Source organism: Electrophorus electricus, chromosome 25 (genome assembly GCF_013358815.1).
Source record: "Electrophorus electricus isolate fEleEle1 chromosome 25, fEleEle1.pri, whole genome shotgun sequence".
NCBI classification, from domain to species: Eukaryota; Metazoa; Chordata; class Actinopteri; order Gymnotiformes; family Gymnotidae; genus Electrophorus; species Electrophorus electricus.
The window spans coordinates 7,212,077-7,240,033 of record NC_049559.1 but is presented as its reverse complement, the minus strand read 5'-3'; the positions used below and the strand labels follow the sequence as shown (position 1 = coordinate 7,240,033).

The 27,957-nt window shown below is 39.9% G+C and overlaps 1 protein-coding gene and 1 long non-coding RNA gene across 2 annotated transcripts in view; one reads left to right on the top strand and one right to left on the bottom strand.

Annotated features, from left to right (window-relative positions):
- The window catches only part of ncam2 (neural cell adhesion molecule 2), a 119,958-nt gene extending 117,984 nt beyond the window's left edge, over positions 1 to 1,974 (bottom strand). Inside the window, exon 1 of the mRNA XM_026995800.2 lies at positions 1,690 to 1,974. Within this exon, the coding sequence (XP_026851601.1) occupies positions 1,690 to 1,741 (52 nt within the window). The 5' untranslated portion in view covers positions 1,742 to 1,974. The remainder of the gene's footprint in view (positions 1 to 1,689) is intronic.
- LOC113567711 lies at positions 1,706 to 22,590 on the top strand. The gene is made up of 3 exons (XR_003409490.1): positions 1,706 to 1,783; positions 20,558 to 20,641; positions 22,505 to 22,590. It is a non-coding gene; the product is annotated as an uncharacterized LOC113567711 (long non-coding RNA).
- The last annotated feature ends 5,367 nt before the right edge of the window (positions 22,591 to 27,957 follow it).

Genomic DNA, 27,957 nt, shown 5'->3' with positions numbered 1-27,957 from the left:
TGGCTGTTCCAAAGAGAAAGTCTTTCTCTCTTTCTCTCCCTCACTCTCTCTCTCTCTCTCTCTCTCTCTCTCTCTCTCTCTCTCTCTCACTCTCACACACACGCACACACACATGTGCAAACACATGCTCAAAAACACAGTTTCTGGGCATAAATTGATTACAGATCCCATGGCCGATATTTGAGAATGAGACTCAGAGGGCTCCGTTCATTATGGCACTTAACAGCTTGAAGGACTGCCTCCACAAAGAATGCTACAGCATGTATCTGTATCTGATCACAGTAAGCTTCAGGAAAACGAAAAATACACTGCTCACAGCCAGCATACATTAGCATTGACCCGGGAGCCAAGTGTTTCAACTTGAATGTCTCTCTTAGAGAAGTCAGCACCACTGATGTGTGTTCACTAATGTTAAAACTATGCCACCAGATAAAGAGAGAGAAAGAGAGAGAGAGAGAGAGAGAGAGAGAGAGAGAGAGAGACAGACAGACAGACAGAGAGAGAAAGAGAGAGCAATATCTCCACAGCCCATTGTCCACTGCAGGAGTCAGTAGAGGGGCCTATCCTGACCACCACAGCAAATAAGAATTAACAAAAGGAAAAGGATATAAACCAACAGGTTTTTGCATAGAACATGGTCACCCACACTACGTTTTATAGCTGTCGTGTACATAATCATTATCATTTTTTTAATTTTTCTGGGGAACAGTTATACCATTTCTTGATAAAATAACAATAAAACAACGATGACATTAAAATGAAGTGAATATTCTTTGCTATGCTGGACCATTACATGTCCCTTGACTTTAGAGGTAAGTGCTTCATATGAGTCTGTCCATCCAGCATCTTTCTTTCTTTTTTTTTTGGGGGGGGGGGGTGGTCTTGTAATGCGTAGCCGTATGGGACGATGCAAAGCGCTCTACCTCCACCTGCCGTTCTATGTAAAGGGGCTTGGGTTAAAGCAGGCATCACTCACCACAGCCCACCACCAATGTCACAACCAGCGCCAGTAATGATTCATTAGTTCAGTGGTCCATAAGTTCAGAGCAGTTGCTCAATTACCAGAGTGCCAGCCCCTAAGCATCACGTTTAAGCTGCTCGTAACGGTGGCGGGCGACAAGTTAAAGGATTCGCTTGTCTACTGAGCATACCCCATAGGAAACTATACGATTTTTCCACAGGACATAAAATTTACACGAAAATAACCGAAGTGTAACATCTCAGGCTGTTATTTCCCGGCAGAAACCATAAAAGAGTTACATGTATAATTCCCAGTTTGCCACATCGACCATATGCTGTTTGACGGGGTGCCTTTCAATCTCTTCTTGCCCTCTCTACAAACACAGTCAAAGTAGTTTGCCGCTTTGTTACCGAGTGATATCACCAGTGCCTAAATGCCGTGAAAGCGCCTTTCTTCAAATTCACTCTCTAGAACCGACAGCAAGTCATCACTGGGAAGTGCTGGGCTATTGCACATGTATTTATGCACGAAAAGAAGTGCGCACGGTGAGCCTTTGCACTCCTAAACAAGCCAGGCTTAATCTGTCAAAAGAAATGTTTTTCTCCAACTGGACGTGCCCAAACTACAAAATACCCCCCAAAACAAACTCGCCCCACTCCTCCCACATCTCCTTTCTTCGGATAGCCCTTTTCCGACGCGCTCACGCACTCAGATTCATTCCGCCATACCTTTACTGCCGCCGACGAGCAATCCGAAGAGACAGAGGAGCGTCCGAATCATTTTCGGCAGAACTGCGCTGACCGACAGCTGCCAGCGTTCGAGGTGAGTTGAATGCACGGTGGCTTGAAATGAAAACGCGCTCTTCTTCGCCTCCGTCCCTCTCCGTGCGTGTCCGTCGCTGACGCGCGCACACGCTCGCTCGCAGCTCACTCGTTCACCGTCCGCAGCAGTCGGGGATCTGAGGAGCGTGAGCTCTTCCTCGATGCAGCGCTCATTGAAATGCACGGAGCTAACCAAGGCTCCCGCCGCTGCACCGACTCCGGTAAGAACTAATAACCATTCGCTAGCAATCCAGTGAGCGGGAGTTAACTGTGAGCCATACAGCGCACACGGGAAGGTGGGTCGCTGGTGTGTAAAGCGCTTGTCCGTACAGTGTACTCATTAAAAGGAGACTTAAAAACTTATTCAAGTATGCGAGTACATGGCAAGGGAATGAATTGTAACAACTTTCTGAACTCTCTCAAATTTCAGACAAAAGAGCTCTCAGATTAGAACCATTTTTAAAATCTTTGGTCACTGACCTATTTCCCGTGCCCATTAAGTTGTTTAACTTTAGTGTATTGTGGCAAATGGTCTGATCCTCCAGTAACTTAACTCTCCCTAAAGACCTCCTTCAGCAGAACTATTAACTATAAATGCCCTCATGAACATTTGGTCTAAAATTTGGAAGAGAAACAGAGGTACACTTAGAATATATTGCATACTAAAAACATACAGGCATGTTTCTTATTAATTAAGAAAGCAATAGTATATTACCTTAAAAAACAAAACAAAACAAACAAAGAAGATAATGCACCATTTGTGAGGGATATTTCATATTAATAACAGCCTAATTCTATTTGATGTATTGTCTAAGTGCATACCTAAAATCCTTTTTGGCTTTGGGTTTAAACATTTTAGGCCAAAGCTAGAACCTTGCATTTTGTCTGTGCTGGTACTTGTGCCCAACATTCGCCGTACTCATAAGCCTCAAGGTTTTACGTTTCACAAAGCTCATAACAAGGGAGTGCTGACAAACGAATGATGATCTACAGAGACCTTTTCAACCCTAACCCCTCACCCTCAGCGACCTTGTTCATCTCAACAATCGCTCCCAAGTGAGAGGAAGAGAGCCATGACTCGAGGCTTAGAATTTGTTTGGCTAAAGTATAGGTGTGGTCCTGTTTTATTGACACAGGGTTTACTAGGAGCTTTGGGCTGTTTGTTTATCAAAGGGGATGTTACACTCTGTGTCAGAATGGAGAGAGAAGGGAATTGGCACCAGAGAAATGGGCCTTGTCATGCATTACTCAGGAGCATGGCAGGAACCTAAGGGTTGGAGATGTATAAAATATGCAGTTTAATATGCAGTTTCACGGTCTACTATGTTAAGTTATTATCTAAAAGGTGATAGGGGAGTGTGTGTGGATGTGAGTGTGTGTTTGCATGCGTAAGTGTTATGTGTGTGCATATGTCTGTGCATATGTGTGTGTGTGTGTGTGTGTGTGTGTGTGTGTGTGTGTGTGTGTGTGTGCGCGTGTGTGCGTGCATGTCTGTAATGTCTGCGTGAATGCATTTTGGATTACAGCCTTAGGTAACAATTTTATCCACATTGGCTTATCGTAGGTTTGACGAACACTGAAAAAGACATATTTTCCAAACTGCACCTTCATGCATTAGGACGTACCAATCCAAAATCCTCATATTGGTTATCTTCTAAGAATAACTTCTCTGTAGCAACTCTCTTAGGATGCTGTACTTGGTGATCTCTGTAAAACCATATTATTCCATTATAATAAAATACCACAATATCCAATGTTACTTAGGCCAGAAAGCTGCAATAAAAAAATAAGCCACTTCAGATCATAGACAAATGTTTATAAGCACTGCAAAGAGCCATAATCAAGATTAAAATAAGTTTCAAACTCCTTTACCTTTGTCATACCTAATTTTTTGTAACCCCCAGATAGTATCGTTAATGACTACAGTATAAGAATAATGAAGTCTTGGTCTCAGAGAAGCATTCAGCATACAAGTCACATAAAACAGGGGCTCTGAAGACATGGCTTGTGCACCCAGGCAGGGTGGATGTCAGATTAATGACTCTGTGCGAGAGAGAGGGGGGCGGCTGATTAGGGCGCTATTTTGCCTGGCAGCCCGCCTCTTGGCATCAGCTGGGACAAAGCGTACCTGGTGCAGAGGTCCGTGAAGCTGAACAGAGGCCATCGTACCTATCTCAGCAACAGGCCAGACAAGGGCAGAGACCTTATAGATGAGCCTAGAAAGGTCCTCTCTGGTTTTTTTGGTTGTTTTTTTTCTCCAAAGGTAGAACGTTTGGTTGAGGATTTGGAATATTATAAATTGTTTACATGGTGAAAAACTGTGAGCATTCTGCCCAGAGAAAAATATATAATTAAATAACAGCATGCCAGATCAAATATTGGATGTTTGGATATTTCTTCCCAGGAGTCTGTGTCTCTGAATCTGCACTCAGCTGTCTATTGGGGCCTGAACTGCAAACCCTCTTGAACATTTCCTTAACTAGCTCTCCTTATTCCTGTCTCCTCACGACCCACTGCTTCAGTCGGACACTAAAAGCATTCGTCAGCTGTTCCATACCTGAAGGGCTCAACTCTCTCAAACACAGGCAGAGAGATGGAGCCAAAGGGAAGACGTGTCCATCGATAAGCCATTAGTGGCCCTGCACCAGGAGACACCTGCTTCTGAACACCCCTACCTACAGACCCCACTCACTGCCGCTAGCGTGTGCTAACCATGCGTGTGACAACACCTGCTTGTCAATGACACCAGAACTTGAGGGATAAGCTATTAGTGAACTGGAATGCACAGGGTAGAATGTTCCTGTGGTTCTCGATTATTGCTTTTGGTGTGTTGAAAGGAGGTGTGTAAAAGTGCAGAAGGACAACTGAACACACTTTTGATCTCACAGAGAAACATGTGGCATGGTTAATGCAGTTCTGAAGGTATAATTTATAAGTTTATTTCAAAGAGTGTAATTATGGCCAATTAACTATGGCGAAGAAATAAAAAAGAGCTTGTTGGCTGTCTCATACACCAATTCTAATGACATTTTCCCCATACAGAGATTATATTTAATTATCATGCTCTTGCCTGTAGTGTTCAGGATGCAGCATCTTAGCATTAAAATATTTTTTTTTCATTAGCATCTTCCTGTGCGCACGGTCTTTCTGTTGCATATTTCAAATGGCGTCTCATAATGTCTGTCAGCAGCAGCCAAGCTCCCCACAACGGCATGCTGTCTCGTAAGCTACAAAAGGTACAAAAAGGTCTAAGTACAATTTTTTTCCTTGAGCAGAGCATAAACAAAAATCCAGTAAAGGTGGTCACAAAGTATTTGTCTGCTACAGCCTGCCATCCCTGAGGTTCTGTTGAAAACACCAGAGATCAACCACATCATAGATAAATCCGAGTGACCATTCCAGAACAGGCACATGACATAGTTAAGATCTGGGCAGTGACTCTCCAAGAGACTACCTGCATGATATATAACTAATAAAAGGGACTTATCTTGAATTAACTTTGCTGAATTAATCTACTCTTAATGCTGTAGCCATAATAATCGGTATTCATGTTGGAGAAAACATTTGTGTCCCAGTTTAAGCATAACTGCATCACTGGATGAGCAACTGTCCTATGGAATAGCTGCATGTGGTCTGATAACCAAAGGACTTGTTTATACTGTTGTTAATGGATATTGAGCAAACTACCATGAGTAATATTATAGTCATTTAGAAAAGCAGTGTGTATGTATATCTACATATGGCTATATATACACTATATTGCCAAAAGTATTCACTCACTCATCCAAATCATTGAATTCAGGTTTTCGAATCACTTCCATGGCCACAGGTGTATAAAACCAAGCACCCAGGCATGCAGACTGCTTCTACAAACATTTGTGAAAGAATGAGTCACCCTCAGGAGCTGAGTGCGTTCCAGCGTGGTACCATGATAGGATGTCTCCTGTGACACAAGTCCAGTCGTGAAATTTGCTTACTAAACATTCCACCATCAACTGTCAGTGGAATTATAACAAAGTGGAAGTGATTGGGAATGACGACAACTCGGCCACAAAGTGGTAGGCCACGTAAAATTACAGAGCAGGGTCAGCTCTGTTAAAAGGTCAGTCGTTACAGACCTCCAAACTTCAGGTGGCCTTCAGATTAGCTCAAGAACAGTGCGTAGAGAAATGGGCCTCATGGAATGGGTTTCCATGACCGAGCAGCTGCATCCAAGCCTTACGTCACCAAGCGCAATGCAAAGCGTTGGATGTAGTGGTGTAAAGCACACCACCTTCTTGTCCAGCATGAGTGTCTGACCTCACAAATGCACTTGTGGAAGAATGGGCAAAATTCCTATAAACACACGCCTAAACCTTGTGGAAAGCCTTCCCAGAGGAGTCGAAGTTGTTATAGCTGCAAAGGGTTGGCCGACATCATATTAAACCCTATTGATTAAGATTGGGATGTCACTCAAATTTTTATGTGTGTGAAGGCAGATGAGCGATTATCTATCTATCTATCTATCTATCTATCTATCTATCTATCTATCTATCTATCTATCTATCTATCTATCTATCTATCTATCTATCTATCTATCTATCTATCTATCTATCTATCTATCTATCTATAATGTTGATGCATGTGGTTTTCTGTATGGTAACTCCTAGGCCAGGGGTGTGAATAGGTAAAGAGAAGGATAATAATTCATCATTTTAGAATGGGGGCATTCTCTAGCATTTTCTACCATACAAAAGGGAAATCAAATTTTGATTCTGATTCTTTACACATACTGTTTATATAGGATAGGATAGATTTGCTATACCTTATTAAATTAACATCTATACCTTTCCCATCGTTTGTAGTTCTGTATAGAATACCTTCTCTAAGTTTCAGTACTGAGAATCTTATGGATTTTTGCAGCTTCTCAGTCAGCACAGTCTAGTGTTCCAGTCATGTCAGAAACCCTAGTAAATTACATTAAAAAATGGCAAACACAATAGTTATGAATGTCCTTGGATGTTAACCAATAGTAATAAAAAATATATATAAGAAAAAAGACACCACCAGTCAGGCTGAGTTCATTTGTCTGAATGTTTACAAATGGTTGCAAGAAGTTGCGAGCAGTTAAAAAAAGCTAAATGTGATATAAAGGCCTTCTGCTATTCAAAGAAACATGTTCTGAATAAACAACAAATCCACAAAGTCACATAAAACTATAATACGAGTTTCCTCAAAAAGGAGATTGTTTTTTTTTTTTGAAAGCATAAATGATCACCTGAATGTTTTAAGACCAGTGAGAAGGTGCTAAAGTGTGATAGGTATTTCAGAAAAAATTTAAAAAATTTAAAAAATAATAATAATAAAATAAACAACCATTTAAATGGTCTGGTATTAAAACGTCTCCTTTAATGTTTTTCCCTCTCACAACCCAAAGGTTCTTTTCTTTTTTTCCCCACATTTTTTGAGTTGCATGGAGTTAAAAAATAAAATAACTTATGCAGCTCGATAAACTACTGGAGTCTTTTTAAACTCTGGTTATCAACTGTCACTGAACCATCAAAGACAGTTTGATAATAGATGGATGATGGATAAGTGCATACCACTTTTAAGCCCATTTGATAAGAGCAGAGATTCAGGTCCATCTGAAATTGCTGTCCAATCAATGAACCATTTATAATGGCATGGGTATCTCTTTTGTTGTACAGGTCAGATGAACCTGAAGTGGTGCTCACTCCCACCGTGAAATAACCTGCACAAACTTTGATGCTGACAGGAGAGTAACCATACAGTGACTCATTGATTTGCTGCATTACAGAATGCATGTGGGCTGGTGGTGTAAATTTTGTGAGAGTCCTAGTGAGATTCCTTTTTGGATTATCCATCCTATGGACCATCCTTCAATGTTAGAAAATTTTTGAATCCCATATTAAAGGGATTTGTGTGTGTGTGTGTGTGTGTGTGCTTTTGCTTTGTTTCTCTAGAAACCTTGTGCACTACACTTCAGTTTTTACTACAGATTTTACTACTGCCCATGACCCTTGATCTAGCATCTCTAATGCCATAATGGAAATGATCCCTTGGATTTAAAGGTCAGTACAGCGGGCACTCCATACTTCCATCAATTTCAGGCATCAGGAAGTTTGGCAAACCTTCTGAAAATCTATAATCTACATATAGTATCCTAAAGGACAATAATGTTAACTTAATCCAGAATTCAGAAATTATGGATATCAACAATTTGCAAATTGTAGTATTTTACTACAGAAATTCAAGCACTGATTAAAAATAGTTCAAAACAAAGATTCAAATTGCAAGTCATTAGGCAAAGCAAACAGTGCAAACAAGGAGCTGTTTACAATAACCCTGTGTAGCTATGTTGGAATAGAATTTGATCAGTATATTCTTACTATGTATCACTGAAATAGGGATTTTGTTTGTTTCTTTTCCATTTTTTACACCCCCTATAGCCATTTATTTCGTCATTGATCTGCTTCTTACAACTTGTGTTCAGTTTCTAGATAACATGAACCTGTTCTTTTCAAGTTTAGTGTCCATCAACCATTGTAATGATTGATCCCTCTAAAGTTCAATTAACACTGGAACAAATGTTGCTTTCTTTAAGACACGGCTTTAATGTACTTAAGGCGGATTTGCTAAATTAGGGTTGTCAGCCAGTGCTTCCAGAGGCTTTTGGGTTAATTCCTCTGCGTGGAGTGATGAGGTAAAAAATGACTCCCTCTGTGTTACTCTGTTGGAGGGGGTCATAGCCTGGCTCAGACTACCACTGCTAATGCCCCAAAACATCTCCCAGTGCAATTCTTCGACAGTGTAAATGTGCAAAGGTTCTAGTCACCGCTGAGGAGAGGTCAGATCTCTGAGACCTTGGTAGCTGGGCGTGTCCGAGTAGGCACACTGGCACATGAGCTGCATGTGAGCGAGCACACACAAGCACATTACCAGCATTGTGAATGTTGGCTATGAAGTTATTCATAGTAAACATTGATTTGATAATGCCAGGTCAACTGTGATTTGAAAGTCTATGGATTGAGCAAATATGCTTATTTTTGATTAAGTTCTCTCATTGGAAAACTAGACTTTCAAATTTCTTCAAAAGAAGCTTTAATTTCGATCAAGGTTTGCACAATAAATGTGAATTATGTAGCAAAAGCAAAGCAAAAGACTGGATTTCAGAGTATTCAAATTGCTTAACAGTGATTCATCCAGGTTCTCAGGATATCAGTTGCAATGAGTCATATGTGTGTTTTTTTGTCATTAAAAATGGCAGTACCTTTTTGGTGTTATACCAAAGGTCCTGAATCTGACACGTAAGATGGAAAGATGCAGTGTCGAGCCCACTATTACACTTATAGTATTATGGAACCTTGAAAATACTCATTTAGAATGATTTCAAAGGGACAGTTATTGGCTATATATTGCTTTAAGATGAGCTTGGTGAGCTAGACTCCTGGAGGGAAAAAGGGCATTATCCCATGGAAAGAATTATAGCCCTCCATCACGTACCATGACAACACCACACCTGCAAAGCAAAGCTGTAAAGCTGTTATAAAAATGAGACACTAAACCTCTTTGTAGTGTCAGACTTTATTTAAAAGGATGTCTAGATAAGGTAGCATTCAGTGGAATTTCACAGGCATGCATTACTGAATAGACTAATACAAATTCTAACCTGAAAGTCACCCTCCAGTCAAAACTTCAAATTAAAATTTATTTCTGTTTCACCCTTGATAACTCAAGACCACTGTATGTCCAAAGTAATTACGCATACTTCTTGCATTTAAGATGCAGTTTCACAGCTGCTGGGGGCTTGGTACTGGGAAGGTCTGCCTTATAACATCACAAAACATCAAAGAATCCTTGACCAATCAAGAAAGGGCAGTATCTGAGAGGAATTTATTATAGTATTTAAACAAAGACTGTAACCTATAGTAAGAATACATGTAACTACTGAACTGATAAAAAAATATCAAAGTGATGGTTTCTGATCCATATTATGCTAATTGCTACATAGTTCTTTAATTCTACAAAATCAATAGATTTTCAAAGGAATTAATTACTCAAAACTGTAAGTAATACACTCAATAAGACTATAGTTAAAACAACGTAAGGTATAAAGGGGGTCTAAAACAAGCATGACATTATTAGAAATATAAAATCATTTAATTAATACTAAATTCTGTTCTTAGTTTTAGCAAAAAAATATTTCATATTCTGCCATATAAATAATGTTTTATGTGGTTGGCATCCTTAAACACATTCACTTTAGGAGTGTCACAGCAATGAAGTGATTGGTTTCCGGAGACTAATGGTGGGATTGACTGGGCTGTGGCTGCTGGGATGGGAAGGTGATCCGCAAAAGGGATGGGCCATCTCCTCACAGCTAAAGCAGGCCACCATGGCCCTGGAGGCTCACATTTTCACCGATCACGATTAATTGTTTATTACCCCTGATGCCCTGAAATGATGAGGCCTGCTCAGACCCTGATTGATGGCTGCCTCTTCTGCAGGCTCATGAGTTAAAGAGCGAAAGAGATGGATGACCCACGGGGGAGAGGACAGAAGAATGTGTGTGTGTGTGTGTGTTTATGTGTGTGTGTGTGTGTGTGTGTGTGTGTGTGTGTGTATGTGTGTGTATGTGTGTGTGTGTGGGGGGGGGGACTAGAATAGGAGAGCTATGCAGAAGGAAGTACACAGGAGAGTCAGCTGATCTCTTAGTGAGTGAGCATCTGAAAACACCAAAGTATGTATGAGTATGAAATGAGTATGAAAATTAGATATAATGGCCAAGGCCACAGACAATTTGTTTTACAGTATGTCAATATTATATAGACATTAATATTAACAAACCAAAGTACATAGTAAGCTTACTTCGACACGTCAAATAAAAATCCTTCTCAAGCAACTTTAGAAATCAGCTTTATCTGTTGAATTTGACTCAAAAGAGAGACCAGACTAAATCCAGCAAATTAAAAGAAGAGTACAGATATCATCCAGTGAAAAGAATCAGACCTTCAGTTTGGTTGACCTTCATCTCAGTGGAGTCTGTTCGAAAGTGAGAGGAGAAGTGACCTTTCTGCTCAGCTGTATCCACTTCTAATGCTCATCGTATTCTCAGCGTACAAGCTGATGTGTTTGTTTCCCTTGCTCCTGCATGGAGTGCTCCTCATACCAAAAGACACTGAGCGCGTGTGCATGTGTGCACACGTGCTCATGTGTGTATGCATGTGTACATATGTGTGTGCATGCGCGTGTGCTCATGTTTGTGTGTGTGTGTGTGTGTGTGCGTGTGTGTGTGTGTGTGTGCATGTGCGTGTGTGTGTGTGTGTGTGTGTGTGTGTGTGTGCGCTCATGTTTGTGTGTGTGTGTGTGTGTGTGTGTGTGCGCTCATGTTTGTGTGTGTGTGTGAGTGTGTGAGTGTGTAGGGTGGGGGCTTGGCATTGATAGAGTAATGGGTAATGGAAACATACAAAATTTCTTGCCATCTCATCGACATAAATTCTCTTTCTGTGACAGCCACTTGGACTGAATGCACATAGACATCCATTGTGCTCGTCTTGAAAAGTACAGGGATGGATTTAGAAGCCAACTTTTAGCTTTCTTTCAGCGTCCATGAAAGAATGGTTGGAAGAGCTGCCAGAAAGAGCAGAATTCAATTAATGCAACCTCTCACAAAATTTATCTGTCTACGGACCGGTGTTAAAGAAGCAAAGAGTCATTTTTAAGGGGCCAGCATTCTGGGGGTTTTTTCTGCATGTTTCAGCTTGTACTTGTGCAAGGAAAGTGTCGATGTTTGAGTAAGTGGCAGCTATTCCATACGGAATCACACTTGTACATTTGCAGACATTGATTTACCACAGTCGTCAATCTATTCGCTACATGCCTTCATGTTATGACATGACAGAAATAAGGTGTTGTTATTAATGCTGTCTACTAGTTTCAAAGGGCAAGAGGAGACACAGTGGTGGAGAACTGCTTATTCCCCCATCCAGCCCACAAGCCTCCTACGTGGTCATGAACCCCAAGTGTAGTAGAATGAGCTTGTGAGCTCCGAACTTGGCCCATCATCCCCCACGGAGACAGCCCAATCCCAGCCTGTGAAGCTTTAGGCTGTGTTTGGTCTGACTGGTTTCCACAAAAGCTGCTCTCGGCATTTCTCACACCTGTTTGAGGTGTACTTCCTCACTGAGGGCCACTGACTGAGTGAACAAGAGAACCTCGGAGGTCACCATAGCTACCCTGCCGTGGGCTTCGGCTTTGCTTTACTTCCTGGTTTGCGTTTCATGTGCTTCTTTGATTTGGTTTTACTTCTGTTCCACTCCCTCTTGATGGTTTTCTCCATCATGTATTCGTTTCACCTATTCCTCATTTCTAGTCTCATTATGTAGTGTGTTTTGTGTGTTTCGTTGCTGGTCCATTGTACACATAGCTTGTCTTTCTTTTGGTATGTAGTCTCTCATGTATTTTGTTCTAGCTGAGGTTTGTCCATAGCCTGTTTTCCAATGTGTTTCATTCAGTTTGCTTGTTCGTGGTTTTTGTGTTTTTTTGCTTTCTGTTTGGTCATCATGTACACTTGGTTTTTTCATTTTGGTGCTATGACTCTGGATCTTTCAACTGACCATGATTTTAGATTTTGTCATGGTATGGCCCCTCCCCCCTCAAATGTGTGCGTGTGCGTGCGCGTGTGCGTGTGCGTGCGTGTGTGTGTGCATGTGTGTTGCCACACCCTCTTGTGTTGTGCACCTGATCCTTGTTGTGTGTAATTGTCATGAGTGTATATAAGTCTCGTGTCGTATCGTCAAGGTTATCGGTGTTTGACCTATGTAGTGTGTTTGTGTGTGTTGAGTCGTGCTTGTGATTAAAACGTATGTTCTGTTTAACGTGCCTCGTCCCCGCATCCTCCTTAACCCGTTAAATGTCACAGATTTGCCCATAATAAATCTCACTCTTCTCACTGTTTGCTCCACGTTACACTTTGCTTAATTTTAATATTATTTGCTTCTGTAGTAATAATATGCTGTCTTTGATAGCAATGATTGTACATCAGGAATTTACTATTAAATTAAATAAAATCATTTGAATAAACAATGACTCCTCTCAGTCTGTTGCACACTTACACTGTTACTACTGCTATGACTCGTGACTTGTTGACATGGTTATAAAGGCTCCTTATTTTCTCAAACTACTTTGTATGACTGAAATTGAGTCAGTCAGTGATTCTTCTTTTTTCTTTCTTTTTTTTTAGAGGAGCACATATGAAAGAGGTGAGGAGGGGATCAATAATCTATTCTTCATGATCGTGCTTTAACAAAGTGAATTTGGTGAACGTCCCTTTGGTTGATTTACTGTGGCCTAGGGTGAAAATTCATTTACTGATGTGGAGTGAAAATGTAAAAACAATAAAAGGGTTGACTATGAATTACTCACCAAGTTCCCTGGTATCATTATTCCAGTACTAATATATGCTGCTTTAAGAGAACCCCATATATCAAAAAAACTAATTCTGTAGAGCTTGACGTAATAGAGCCAGCAGTGGTATTTGTTACAGTATATGTAATTTATAAAAAGGAGAGAGAATTTTAAAAAGTAAGAAGGAGGACATGAGGGCAGGATAAAAAGGGTTTATGAGGTCAGGGAGGAAGCCATCATGTGGGATTGTGGTTCATTAAACATTGTGTGTTTAGGAGCTGAATATATTTAGGTAGTTTCACAGGCTGAGACGCAGCTACTTATAGCCACACTGCGAAAAAAAAAAAAAAAAAGAGGAGGAGATGAAGAATAATTTATAGTTATCTTCTTTCAATTTTTCTCAACATTTTGTAATTACCTCTCTTCATAGCTAAAAACAGACTCAAGAGATGGTTTGGACACTGATAAAATTCCCCCAATTACACTCTCATTTTGGAGTTGAACATCATGATAATGGTACTTCTCAGTATCTTACCTCTTTCCTAATAACTTTTCAGCTCATGCGTACTTATCAGGAAGAAGTGTTCAAGCTGGGGGAAGGAAGAGCAACATATCTGTCTACAGCTGCCCAGAGTGACTAACAAATCAGGAAGTGTGTGTGTGACTTTTTAATGTATTAATAAGGCCGAGTGGTGCAGATTTGATTTCTGGTACCACTATGGGGGAGGAGGAATGCTGTTGTAAAGCTGCTAAGCAAAACGCCTCAGTAGGAGTGATAATTGGATCCATTATGGCATCCAATTTTATCAAGTGAATATAGATTTTTAATGGAGACTGGTGTGTGTTTATGAGTGTATGTGTGTGGGTGTGCGTTTGTGGGCTGGCTGGATTTCTAGTTTCCTTTCTCCCTACCTGGAATACATAAGCTTTACAGAAGAGTGAACCATGTTAATTCACTGTAAAGATTAAATCATTACTTTCTGAGACTGGCTTTAACTTATTAGGGCTCTTACGGTATGTATTCACTGAGTTCCTATTGACAGGCAAAGCACATGCATTGAGAGAGCTGTGCTTCGGTAGGCAGCGGACGCTCAAAATGATCGATCGTGGCTTTCAGCTGCAGCCGACTGTGCACTGGAGACACTTCTCTCTTAGCATGCAGCTCCCACCATGTCTGATACAATGCTAATGGTACTAACAGCGTGCTTCCATTGTACAGTTCTAAACGCCTCAGCCATTATTCAGCCCCCTGTACTGCATCCCTGTCTAACTGTCACACATCACACTCATTAAGACAAGGGATAGGAGACCTAAAGAGGGAAGAGAGAGAGGGGGAGAGGGCATGAGAGAGAGAGAGAGAGAGAGAGAGAGAGAGAGAGAGAGAGCGGGGGAGAGGGCATGAGAGAGAGAGAGAGAGAGAGAGAGAGAGAGAGAGAGGGGGAGAGGGCATGAGAGAGAGAGAGAGAGAGTGTGTGTGTGAGAGAGAGATAGAGAGAAGGAAATGGACAGCCAATTAAGAGAGAAAATATAAAACTCTAAAGAAAGCCGTTTGTGTTTCTTTATTGTTTTTGAAGTCTTTGTTTTGATAGTGAAGAGAGGTGCTGGGTCCGAATTATGACTGAATATGGATGCCCGCTGCACTTTCCACTTTGCTTTGCAAAGCTAAATAAGGACATTGTTAGTGATGCAGAGAATTTGGAACAAAAAGCATTGAGACCCTGGTGTAAGTCACAGCTGGACATATAAAGCAGAATTTTAAACATATTCCATTTCTCTTCATTTCCTGCACAATTACATACCCCCATGAGATCAACCAGTTAAGATATGGAACACTTTTTCAGCCATTTCAAGATTCACAGCAGAATGAGTAAGGACAGCAATACTGACAACATTGCTTTCTAGTCAGTGAGGCATTTGGAGAGACATTTTGAGAACACCAGTTCATGTGCATTACCTCAGGCGCTCACCAGACATGGAGTTTGTAATCTGCTCACAATGTGCCATTGAATACTTCATAGAGTATAGATTTCTTTTATCAGAGTAAAAGATAGGCTTGTGATGTTATGTCCAGAGCATATTTTCGCTCGGAGAAGAAGTAAATAAGTAATCCAGCTCAAATATTGGCATGTTCTTTCTATTGACCGCCTGACTCAATAGAAAGGGAGAAAGGGAGTTTAGGGGGGAATAAGAAAACAATAGTTGTTGGGAAAACCAATACTTTGAGCTTCAATAAAATGAAAGAAATAGCAGGCCAAAGTGCATTTTCCGTGGTGTGATTCCTCATTCTATCTACTGTTCAAATTTATTACAGACCTTGGACAATAGCTATCTGTTACTTATATGGAAAGTACACTGTTTATATGTTTATCAATTATTAGTCTGTACTGCTACTACACTACTGTAAAGATGGCGTAGCCTCTGACACAACCTCTGGCTGCCCATCTTTTTAAGCTGGCTTACAGACATTAAAAATGTATCATACCTTCTGCCTCAGAGAGAAGCTGCTCACTTGTTAGTAGAAAGAGCTGCTTCAGGAAGAGCTAGAGTCACAGTGTGGTATTTGCCCTCAACCTTGAGATGCTAACGGTATTATGCACTTTGCTCTGATCCACCAAGCAGGAGCTTTGTCATGCAAGGTCAGAGGCATCGGCCATGTTCCTCTCCTTCCCTGCTATACATTAACCTGCTCTCTGTCCATCATTCTTTGTCACTGAGGACCTGTGCAGACCTGATCTCACTAACATAGACCTTATCAATGTATGATCTGACACCCACCACCTTCAGGAACACTCACACTGTACAAGAACATCCACACCCTGTGAGAACATCCACATCCTACAAGAACATTCACACTCTACAAGAACATGCACATCCTATGAGAACATCCACACCCTATGAGGACATCCACACCCTATGTGAACAACCACACCATACAATAACACTAACATCCCAGGAGAACAAAGCTAATGGAGCCCATAACAGTTGAACCAAAAATAAACAATCAGTTTAAAAGTATATGAGAGTGTTAAATATGTAAGTGTTATATACACTGCCTGGCCAAAAAAAAAAAGGTCAGCACCTGGATGTAACTAAGCAAATAGGTAAGAGCCTCCCATTGGATAATTACTGCATGGGTGATTATGTTTCAGCTGGCAACAAGTTATTTAACCCTAACTGATGCAGTTAGTAGCTTCTCATTTGTTAAACAACCATGTCGAAAGATATCCTGTGGTCATGGAAAAGATGCTAATCTGTTTCAGTAGGGTTAACTTATTGGCATGCATCAAGCAGAGAAAACATCTAAGGAGATTGCTGAAATGACTAAAATCGGGTTAAGAACTGTCCAACGTATTATTAAAAAGTGGAAGGACAGTGGGGAAACATCATCTTCAAGGAAGGAATGTGGTCGGAAAAAAATCTTGAATGATCGTGATCGGCAATCACTTAAACGTGTGGTGAAATCAAATCATAGCAAAACAACAGTAGAACTCAGGAATATCTTTAATAGTGAAAGTAAGAGCATTTCCATACGCACAATGTGAAGGGAACTCAAGGAATTGGGACTAAACAGCTGTGTAGCCTTAAGAAAACCACTTGTCAGTGCAGCTAACCACCAAAAACAGCTTGAATTTGCTAGGGAGCATAAAGATTGGACTCTGGAGCAATAGAAGAAGGTCATGTGGTCTGATGAGTCCAGATTTACCCTGTTCCAGAGTGATGGGCGCATCAGGATAAGAAGAGAGGCGGTTGAAGTGATGCATCCACCATGCTTAGTGCCTATCATACAAGCCTGTGGGGGCAGTGCTATGATCTGGGGTTGCTGCAGTTGGTCAGGTCTAGGTTCAGCAACGTTATGTGCCCAAAGAATGAGGTCAGCTGACTACCTGAATATACTGAACGACCACCTTATTCCATCAATGGATTTTTTCTTCCCTAATGGCATGAGTATATTCCAAGATGACAATGCCAGGATTCATCGGGCTCAAATTGTGAAAGAGTGGTTCAGGGAGCATGAGACATCATTTTCACACATGGATTGGCCACCACAGAGTCCAGACCTGAACCCCATTGAGAATCTTTGGGATGTGCTGGAGAAGACTTTGCGCAGTGGTCCAAATCTGCCATCATCAATACAAGATCTTGGGGAAAATTGAATGCAACTCTGGACAGAAATAAATGTTGTGACATTGCAGAAGCTTGTAGAAACAATACCACAGCGAATGCATGCCGTAATGAAAGCCAAAGGCGGTCCAATGAAATATTAGCGTGTGTGACCTTTTTTTTTGGCCAGGCAGTGTATATTGTTAGTGATTCAGTCACAAATTTAAGGCATTGGCCTATTGTAAATGTTCAACTATGGTTCCTCAAAACAAGCACCAACTGAGAAACAAACATAAACAGAGGTTACCACAGCTACATCAGAAACAGAATCAGAATCACTTTATTTCACCAAGTATGTTATCCATACAAGAAATTTGTCTTGGTGAGTGCACACATGAATATAACATATTAAGCAGACCTGATAAGCATGCAGATTCATACATCAGACTCATACATTATCATGGATTTAGGCAGTGCATCAACCATGTGACCAACTTGCATATCCAGAGCCTCTGCCTTTTAAGCCTTTGTGAATAGTCACCATTGTGACAAAAATACAGTTTGACAGTGCAATGTTGTGTAATTCAATTCTATCACCAGCTATAGTCACTTTCTACATACAACCTCTCAAAGCAGTCATGACATTCATTGCACTATTCTATAAACAGCCAAGGCCTTCGTTAATTAAAAAATGGAGCACTTTTATTTAAGAACAAGAGCAAAATTTTTCTTATAAAATGCTTCAGAATATGATTTTTAGAGTACTTTTAAGTGCTCGCAAACTTTTTAAATTGCTCACAGTGTTGCCAATCTGCAATCAAGGGCCAAATAATAGGTTTGTCATGCTTGGCTTATTATTATGACTCCTTCATTTGGGCATATCCATCACTTGTGGCTGAGGAGAATACAATGCTTTTGCTACTGAAGACGTCTAAAACCGCGATAAACCGGGGAAGTAACTAAAGACTGCAAAACGTTTTCTTTCACACACATTGAACCACAGCAAGAGTCAGCAAGAACACAGTGCAGGTTTCCAGGAATTGGTGTACATACCATTAATCATCAAATTAGATATTTTGCGGCACAGATTCACTGTCTGCAGCCCAGTCTGTTCACTGTTGGAGACCAAATTGAGCCTTTAAAATGTAGACAAGTTTAATATGACTGTTTCTGTTGTGTTTATGTTTTTTGCTGTTTGCTCATTTGAAATGTGGCCTGAATGTTGTGTGAATCATCTCAAATCTATGTGTGTGTGTGTGTGTGTGTGTGTGTGTGTGTGTGTGTATGCATGTGTGCATGTATGTGTGCATCTATATGTATATGTGCATGTATGTGTGCATCTTTGCGTATGTGTTTGTCTCTGTACGTGTGTTTGTGTGTGTGTTTCTGTCTGTGCGCATGTGTGTGCTAGCCTATCTAACCATACCCAAGTTTTAAATGTGTTATACAGTGGCTGTGCTTTCTCTCTCCCTCCCCCTCTCACCTTTATACACACTTCGAAATGTAGCTCTGACAACTAAGAAATGGCCATCGTTTGTTTTATACACTTTAATTATACAAATTTTACTGAGGATCGCCTGCCAAGACGCGGAAAGGTAGTGATTTATCTGATCTCTAGCGTCTCTCTTCTCTGTCTGTGCCAGCATCAGGCAGTGGAGGAAAGGGAAGTGACCTGTCTGTGCTAAAACCATTAAATGCACTGAGCTTGTGACACATGGGCGAATAAATGTGACTAGGTGTGAATACATTTAGGCCTATAGTGAGAGCTCCATTCAATGGTGAGATTATGTTCATGAGCTCTAAATTAAGAAAAAATTCATCTTTTGAATTATTGCAGGATTGCTCGTGTAATCTAAACCCCATTTAAAACTGATGCTGTAGTTTTGCTTCTGCTCACATAGCAAATTTAATGCTTTTATCATCCTAATTTAATTTTAGCTATAATTCCAGGTTTGTGATACATACAACATTTTTACAAGACAGCCCTGATTTAGTAAACCTGCCAGTCTGCATCTCCCTCTAATTAGACTGAAGCCATGTGCCATTTTCTCACAGTGTCACGCTGAGAGAGGTGTGTCTACCTCTCCAGGTGATCCCAGCTTGCCTTCAGCAGGAACAACTTTGCACCAGCAGAACAGATTGAACATATGTCACAACAACCATTACTCTGTGACGTCCATCGCTTCTCATACACAGTGAATTACAGGGAAGCTGAAAGTGCATTTCAACTCTGATTTCATTGACATCACTTAATAAAACCCGAATACATTATTTGAGGTTTCATAGGCTTTTACATCTGTGAATGGAAATCATGGTATTTCTAAATCACCTATATTATGTTTCTTAAATATTCTTAAATAGCTTGTGCATCATTCCAAAATAATAACTATGAATTCCAGCAGTGAATTGTAATGGGTCCTTTGACATTTCTTTATTTGACCTATGACCTTTGTTTAGTCACTCCCTGTTATTAACCATGTGTGGTTGTACCCCAGTCTCATTCATCTTAAAACACTACATTTGGGAAATACACAAAAGTCTTGCACACAAATTACACAACTATGTGCTACACATGAGAAAACACATGGGAAGCTTTGACCTGCCTGGGAATCACTTTCATCCTGGTGTAAGTGAGGGATGAGGTGAATATATTTTAGCACTAGGCTCCAGCCCCCTTGTGAACGAGGCCATATGGAAATGCCTAGAAGGCTTTGTTTATATGGGTTGACCTTACTGTGCTTCCACTGACCTGGGAGATATTACAGAAATAAATCAAGCTTTTATGTCCAGAACTATCCTCAACACATGAGCAGCATTGGTACACTGGTAAGGCTGGCCCACGTCTGAACATTTGTCACTGGGCTGAGGGAAGGGAATGGATTGGAAGGGAGGTCACCAATTGCCTACCTTCCCATTCGTCTGACAGCTTTTAATAAAGCCTAGTTCATCCATAGCCATCAATACAGTCCCTTTCCCCTGTACAAGAAAGAGTTAATATTAGCTCAGACTCTAAGCACTGATGGTTTTACTGATCTATTAACCCCCGCACCAACCGTTATGTCTTCAGATTTATGTCCCGGTTTCTGAAATCACAGACGTTTTTGACTGTACAGGCGTTGCAGGCAGATGTGAGATCACGTTACGGTTCCACTCGCACTGTACCGAAAGAGGAAGTGCCCCGTGGGTCCAGAGTCCAGATACGTATGGTCTTCTTATGTTTACGTTGTAGCAAAGTGGATTTTAATGAGGAGCATATGCATGTGCGCAGGAACCTTAAGGACATTCTGAGGGAGGGGCGGGGCCGGGTATGGCGCCCCACGCCTGGACGAGCTACTCAGGCTTCACGATGCAGGTCAGCGGCCCCTGTCAAGCCCACGCTGCACTGCACTGCTAAACCTCATGGTGGGATGACAGTTTAATCATAGGGAGGACACAGAGAGGGTTGGCCTCCCAGAGGTCTCCGCATGTGTTATGGGCAGAGGAACCACATGCGGGATTAATACATTTGGCAGCACACTCAAGGCTCCAGAAGCACTGTGTTACACGCGAGAGTTGCAAAGAAACTTCATCGCCAGGGACGTGTTTCAAAACCTAAGTCTTTTACCAGCCACTTTGTAATTCAGAGTAATAAAAGGTCTATAAAACCACACGTGGTATAGAAGGCATACACTGGCAATGCTTGCCTTCACATCGAATCTTAAACATCTGTGTCAAATTGTCCGAAGCTGGTAATGAGCTTGGTCATATTTCAAAGAACACCCAGTGTCCTTGCGCTGGCAGAGCGAGCTGCCACGTCAAGTGTTGAATTATTCTTTTGACAGGTAAATGGCATTCACTGTATAGCACTTGCTAGCTTTTATCTTAATTTCCAGTACAGTAAGATTTCTACACATCCGTATGATTGCACAGGTTCATTGTGGTACATCTGTCCTCCTGTGCATGCAGCTATAAGTCTGAAAAAAGCAAAGTGAAGCGTAGCAGGACAAGCAGAGAGATTTTGTTAATTATGTCAGTGGGTATCCTGACCTAAACGCAGTAAAATAATGTATACACAGAAGAGGAAGACAAGCCTTCTGCTCTTAAGAGAACCTCATTCAGATTTTAGCACAATGGAACAAGCTGAAGATTTGAAGTATATTTTTTCTACCCTTGCACTTAGATGAACATTCTGCATATGCTAAGCTATAATAATGCTAATAATGCTGTAATAATGTTAATAATGCTGTGATGATGTTAATAATGCTGTAATAATGTTAATAATGCTGTAATGATGTTAATAATGCTGTAATAATGTTAATAATGCTGTAATAATATTAATAATGAATAGAGGTGATTAGTAATTTACCCCATTACATTTACTTTTAAGGTGATCAATGAGTGCTGCCACTTTACATCAGTGAGTCACACAACTACACAGTAGACTGACATAATGAACGGCAAACAGGCACATTTTCTGGCGTGGGACTGAAATGACATTTATGAAAAGTATCTCACAATATATCATTTTCTTTAAGGATCACATATCTGAGTGTGAAATCGGTGTTCTCTCCTAATGTGCAATATTAATATGAAAGTAAAGTGTGGTCCAAAATCAATGATATTCTAAGAAAAAAAAGAAAGGCTAGCTCACTATGTAGCTCTAAACTACAAGCAGCAGAAAAAAGCAGCTGAACTGAGGCATATTTTCAAGATTATAAAGGTTTCAAGGTTATAAAAACTAAGGTTTGTTATTGATTTTATATAGACTATTGATATTTCTTTCGACCACATACAGGTGCAGTTGTCAGCTAGACAACGTAAGATATCTTGCTAAACAGCCGGTCTGATTGACTGATCACCTAATTGAAAAGTCAAATGTTCAATAAGTGACCTTGGGCAAGAGCTTGTAATATTCCCAGAAACTGTACTAATCACAGAGTGATCACCAAATCCAATGTGATGCTTGTGACTTACCAATATTTAGCTGATATGAAAAACCTCATATAGCTTAAACAGGACAAACCCAGGGCAAAGAAAATAAGCTGTTTATTAAATATTTTTGTATGCTGAATCCAAATATGTTTCAGAATTTTTCTAGCCATCGTATAATTTCCCATTATATTTGCATCTGCATGTATGGAATTTAGCAGATGTGATTTACCAAAGTGCTTTTAGCTGTCTGCTCAGAAAAAAGGGTTTACAACCGATTATACTCTCACATCGTTATGTATTGCAGGTCTATGGAAAATCAGTACCAAGGAAAGTGGAGCCCTTCTATGTTGGCAGACTATTACTGGACACTGAAGAGGGATGTTCAAGATAACAACCTTATTCATGAATAAATAATATATACTTATTGTAAAATTCACTTAGAAATTGTTGCCCGGTGTGATGAAATGAGTTCTGACAAAATAACTCGCCACCTCAGTAGTCGTTTTAACAGATACTTTCTTACGTTTACTTAAGTAATACTTTAATACTTCTATGTGAATAATTATTATTTTAAAGTAACTGTACTTTTACTTGAGTGCAGCTTTTGGCTACTCTAATGTATCCTTTATGTTGGTAATGTATCCTTTATGCTAGCGGTCAAGCATTCGAACCACAAACATTTGCACATCTGTGTGTATGCCACACAGAGCACCACAGCCATACAGACCGACTATACATCACTGTGTTCATGCAATTGTTTGTTTTGTTTTTGTTTTTGGTTTTTTTTTGTGTGTGTGGGGGGGGTGTATTGTTAAAATTACCATGGCATCAAGATCACTACCATCACAAGATATCAGAGAAATTGCCACTTTGAACAGTTATACACAGAGTGTCCAGGTCAGAACCTTGATGTATCACAGCAAGAGCTGATAATTTAGCTGATGGTTGTAGCACAAAGAACAGTTATGTTTTCCGGAACCGTTAACAGAACCAAATTATGATGCTATAAGAGATACTAACACTATGACACTTGAAGAAGAATCAGGCCTGGTCCGTTAATTGTTTATTACCACTTGTTTTCATTGCTCAGCAACGTACACATAATAAAGGGGAGCATTATGATTACTTGATATCAGAGTAATTTACCAGGTATAAGTGATGCATTGGAGTGGGGGTGGGTGAACTGGTAGGTTAACGTATCTTTAACTGCTAAATTATGGAATGCTGTAATAAAGGAGATGAAATATAGAGACCAGTCTTCTCTATGCAGATGCATTATGCATGGTAATATCTCCCTCAAGTACCCTTCTACATCTCTATTAATTACTGAATTAGGGGAATATGAATAAAGCATGTAGGGAACAGCACAGAAGTGAAAAAAGATAGTAAGAAAGAGACAGAGAAAGAGAGAGAGAGAGAGAGAGAGAGAGAGAGAGAGAGAGCAAGAGAGAGAATGTGTAGCATTAATTGTATTACTGATGCACCATACCCCATGATTTGATTTCTTAATGTCACATTGTAATTCCTTTGAAAGTCCATATAGAGCTAAACAAGCAAATGAATTTTTATTAAAACTATATAGGTATTATATAACGGTATTTTTTCTGTGACATAGGAAGTAGGTCACTCATGTTGTCTGTAGTTTTAAGCTAAATAAATTACTCAGTGCTAATATGTCCAAAGGGTGTGTGACAGAGTATATGTTAGCTAAAAACATGTCTCTTTAAATATCTACATTTCTAACTGGGTAACGGTAGGCAGTAGTGGGCTTTAGTAGAGGAAAACTGGGATATAAACACACATTCACACACAGGCACAAGTATGCACTTACACATCCACATGTATGCACATACGCACACACACACACACACACACACACACACACAGGACTAAAGGGTAATGGGCGTTTACAGTAAGTGTAAGCCTTTTCGCTTGCTCTTGAAGAAAAAACTTGACATCTAATTTCCTGGTGATGTTTAGAGTGAAAATAAAGTGTGATATTTGTTAGCATGGATATTTTGATCAAACTTCTACCCCGAAGACAAAGACCTACCCTGAACTATAAAGAGATCATCACATTAAACCATGATGCCTTCAGCTTCAAAGAGCTTAATTTCTTCATAAGCTCTTAGTTCAGCCTTGAAAATAAATCTCAGAAACAGTTTATTCTAATAAATAGATGCACATAATGGTTATATAAGACTATCTAAAATATTACTTGCTAGGATAACAAAACTTAATGCACACCTCTAGGTGTTATGCAAGAAAGTCTGTCACAATAGGTACTATGCTTAATAAAACGAATCAGTTGATGTAAGAAATGTGGAATAAAAACACTACACCTTGTTTTTTTCTCAGAACTTATCTTCTGTATAGGTAATACAACAGAAAATGCATTTAATAGCATATTTTTTATCAGAGAGGTTTTTTAATCTTTTTCTGCAGAGGTAGAGGACTGTACAGTGCTTATAAGAAAACATCTGCAGCTCTTGCTTTTAAGGCTTTATCTAGAAAACTGAAATTGAGACTATTGTGCCAGTAACAGCATTTCCATCTGATCCAGTTGTGTGTGTGTGTGTGTGTGTGTGTGTGTGTGTGTGTGTGTGTGTGTGTGTGTGTGTGAGACAGAGAGAAAGGTTTTCAGGTTTGAGAAGAAGCAGCAAAAGAAGAAGACATCGAGGTAATGCTGGCTAAAGTATAAAGTGATATGAGGTGTACTTTGTAACATTCAACAAATACTCTACCTTAAAGGAGAGCTGATATGGAACCTGAGCTATCCTGAATACATCATATGCATCAATCTCTCACACCCAATATAAGAGCTGGATTCAACTCAGGCTATGAACTGAAATATGTTCACGAACTCCTGCTTATAATAGTGTGCTAATACCTCCAGTATGAATATGACTGAATGCTTGCATTTCAGTGGATCAGAAAATATGAACTGAAAGCATTGGCCATAGTGTGTCATATCGCTTTATGAAAACTCAGTGGTTTTCATTATACCTTCTTGGAAGTGGTTTTAATGAGACAATGACTGACTCCATCTGTGGACTATCTCAATTCAAGTGGAATGAGGTGTGTGTCGCCAAGGGCTCCCTGCTGTGTGATACAGGCGCCCATGTGTTCCTCAGTGGTAACTGGCAGAGACTCCATCCAGAGGCTCGACAGTGGATGTGAGGCAGAGGGGAGGCCAAACATCTCATGAACATAATACACCTCTTGATCTATCAGTATTCCATCATGGGGTTCCTTGGGAGGTGATTTGATTAATGGATTAATGTGCTGCCAACTGGTCTGATTTCAGTTGGCGAGTTGCTGTTTTGGGGAGGAATATTTCAAATAAGAATCTATTATTTCTATTATTGAGTCAAGAGGCTTGACTGAAGTCCCACACAGACTGACATGGAACATTTACTCCAATATTTACCAAATGCTTCTCTCTGTTGCTAGATATGCTGTTCTGAAAACCATGTTTCATCACTTTTTCTTTTTTTTTTTGCATTTGTTTGGGGCAAATTACAAAATGTTACAGAACGTGTCAACACAAACTGTAAATGCAATCTGTGAAGAGGACTGCTAATCTTTCAAAGATAGTATAATATAGTACAGGCTATTCCAATCCAATCTGCTAGGGTCCCAGTACCCCCTTAGTTAAGTAGTCAGGGGTTCTGCAGCCCATAATTACCTTGTTCAGGTGTGTACAGTGCTGAAACAGGAAGAAAAAAAAAAAAAGCCTGGCTTGTCTGGAGGTACCCAATGACAGAAATGGTAACCTCTGGTATATAAAATGATCTTGTCTCTATTATGTATTGACACTTTTAATACAGGTTTTTAATTACATAACAGCTTTTCTGTCTTTGTCATTTTGTCTTCATGTTACTTTACTCCTCAGTTTTCATCTGTTATTTAAAATGGTTAAGTAATGTCAATGTCATAAAAATGCATGAAGGGTGAATCAAACGTTTTCACTGGAGAATTAATAAAATAAAATAATAAAATGGAAATGCATTTGTGTGCAGTCCTTGCCTTTCTAAGACACTGTAAACTGACTTTTTAAAAAAAAGTCAAATACCACAGTGATCTCATATATATATATATATATATATATATATATATATATATATATATATATATATATATATATATATATATATATATATATATATATATATATATATTTGACCCATAAGGTGCAGTGAGAGTATAAATATCTATATACATAATGGGAGAATAAAAAGTATTGACGATAGTAACTTTACACTAGGATATTGGTAACATTACTGTAGGAGTTTGGGCTAGCAAGCTTGTAGTCCCCTGATACTACAATTCATTTGTGGAATTTTAAGGTGAAGAACTCAAAGCCTGCATAATGCCTACAGAAGGAGAAAGCTGAATTTATAGTGTACAGTCTTCCATGTTGGAGCCATCCTGGGACCTACACAAACATTCCATATTGCACTTTAGGAATCCCATTGAGAGAGCAGAAATAAGGCCTTCTACTAACCATCTCTCAACTCAGATCTCATCACTGGATAATGGAGTCTGAGAGTAGGCATTGAAATCTAAAAGTAATTGGTTAAAGTGCAGAATTCAACTTTAATTCAATTTCTGGGGCCCATAAGTAACTGAACAGTTAGCTGCTTAGTTGTTTCTTGGCCAGATGTTTGTCATTGCATCATTAGTTAATACACAAGAGAGTGACCCAAAAGACAAGTGTCTGGGTTTTGCATCGGGAGAGTATTGTTGCTGTCTCTCAGCATGAGGACCAAAGACATGCCAATGCTAATAAATCAGGCCTTCATGAGGGTAAGACATTTTAATAAACAAGTCACAGCCAAAATAGAGATATGGCCAAAATTAGCTGGTGTATTAAACAAGCAAGAATGCACTGATGGTCAGTGACAAACAACCTGACCAACCATGGAAGACCATAGTAATGAGTGACTATAAATTCCCACCTGTCATCAAGAAAAACAATGCTGAGGAGATCAAGACCGCTTTCCAGGATGTAGTCATAACTTCACGAACCAGCACAGCCTCGACAGTAGATCACTAGATACAAAACACTGGTACAAAAAGACAATTATATAAAAACAACATCTAAAAGGGCTCTAGGATACACTCTTAATGATAGATGAAATGAGAATGGAATAAGGAAAGAGTGGACAAAAGAAAAATGTTCATAAATTCAAAGAATACCTTTGCATATGGGTATGTATGGCTTCTAGTCAAACATGGCTCACTCTAATGATGACAGGACTGCCCATGGCTACAGCAGCATCACTTCTGATGGGAACACCTTAACTACTCAGACCCGACCCAACGTCTCAAGACACAGCAGACATCCCTTTTCCCTGCAACAGGACATTGACCCAGATCTCAGAAAGAAATTAACTACTGAGATTTCTTTCTGGACTGAAGAGTCAAATATTTTTGACTTTTGGCAAAGTAAGACCAACCTAAACTCTGCTAAGCAAGTTTTTCACTTACTAAAGATAATAGTGAACACAAAGAGCCCACAAAACTAGAAAATGAAAATGGATGAATTACATGTCTGGCCCAGCATCGCTAGGAAAGAGCTGGTGATTGCTATGAGGCACACATTCCAGGCAGTCATCAGCTTTGTGGTTTTTTAAAACACATTCTAAGCATCATCAATTTCTCAACCATTATGTTAGAAATAGTAAAAAAAAAAAGTATGTTACATTTCCATTTCCATTAATGGCATTTAGCAGACACACTTATCCGGAGCGA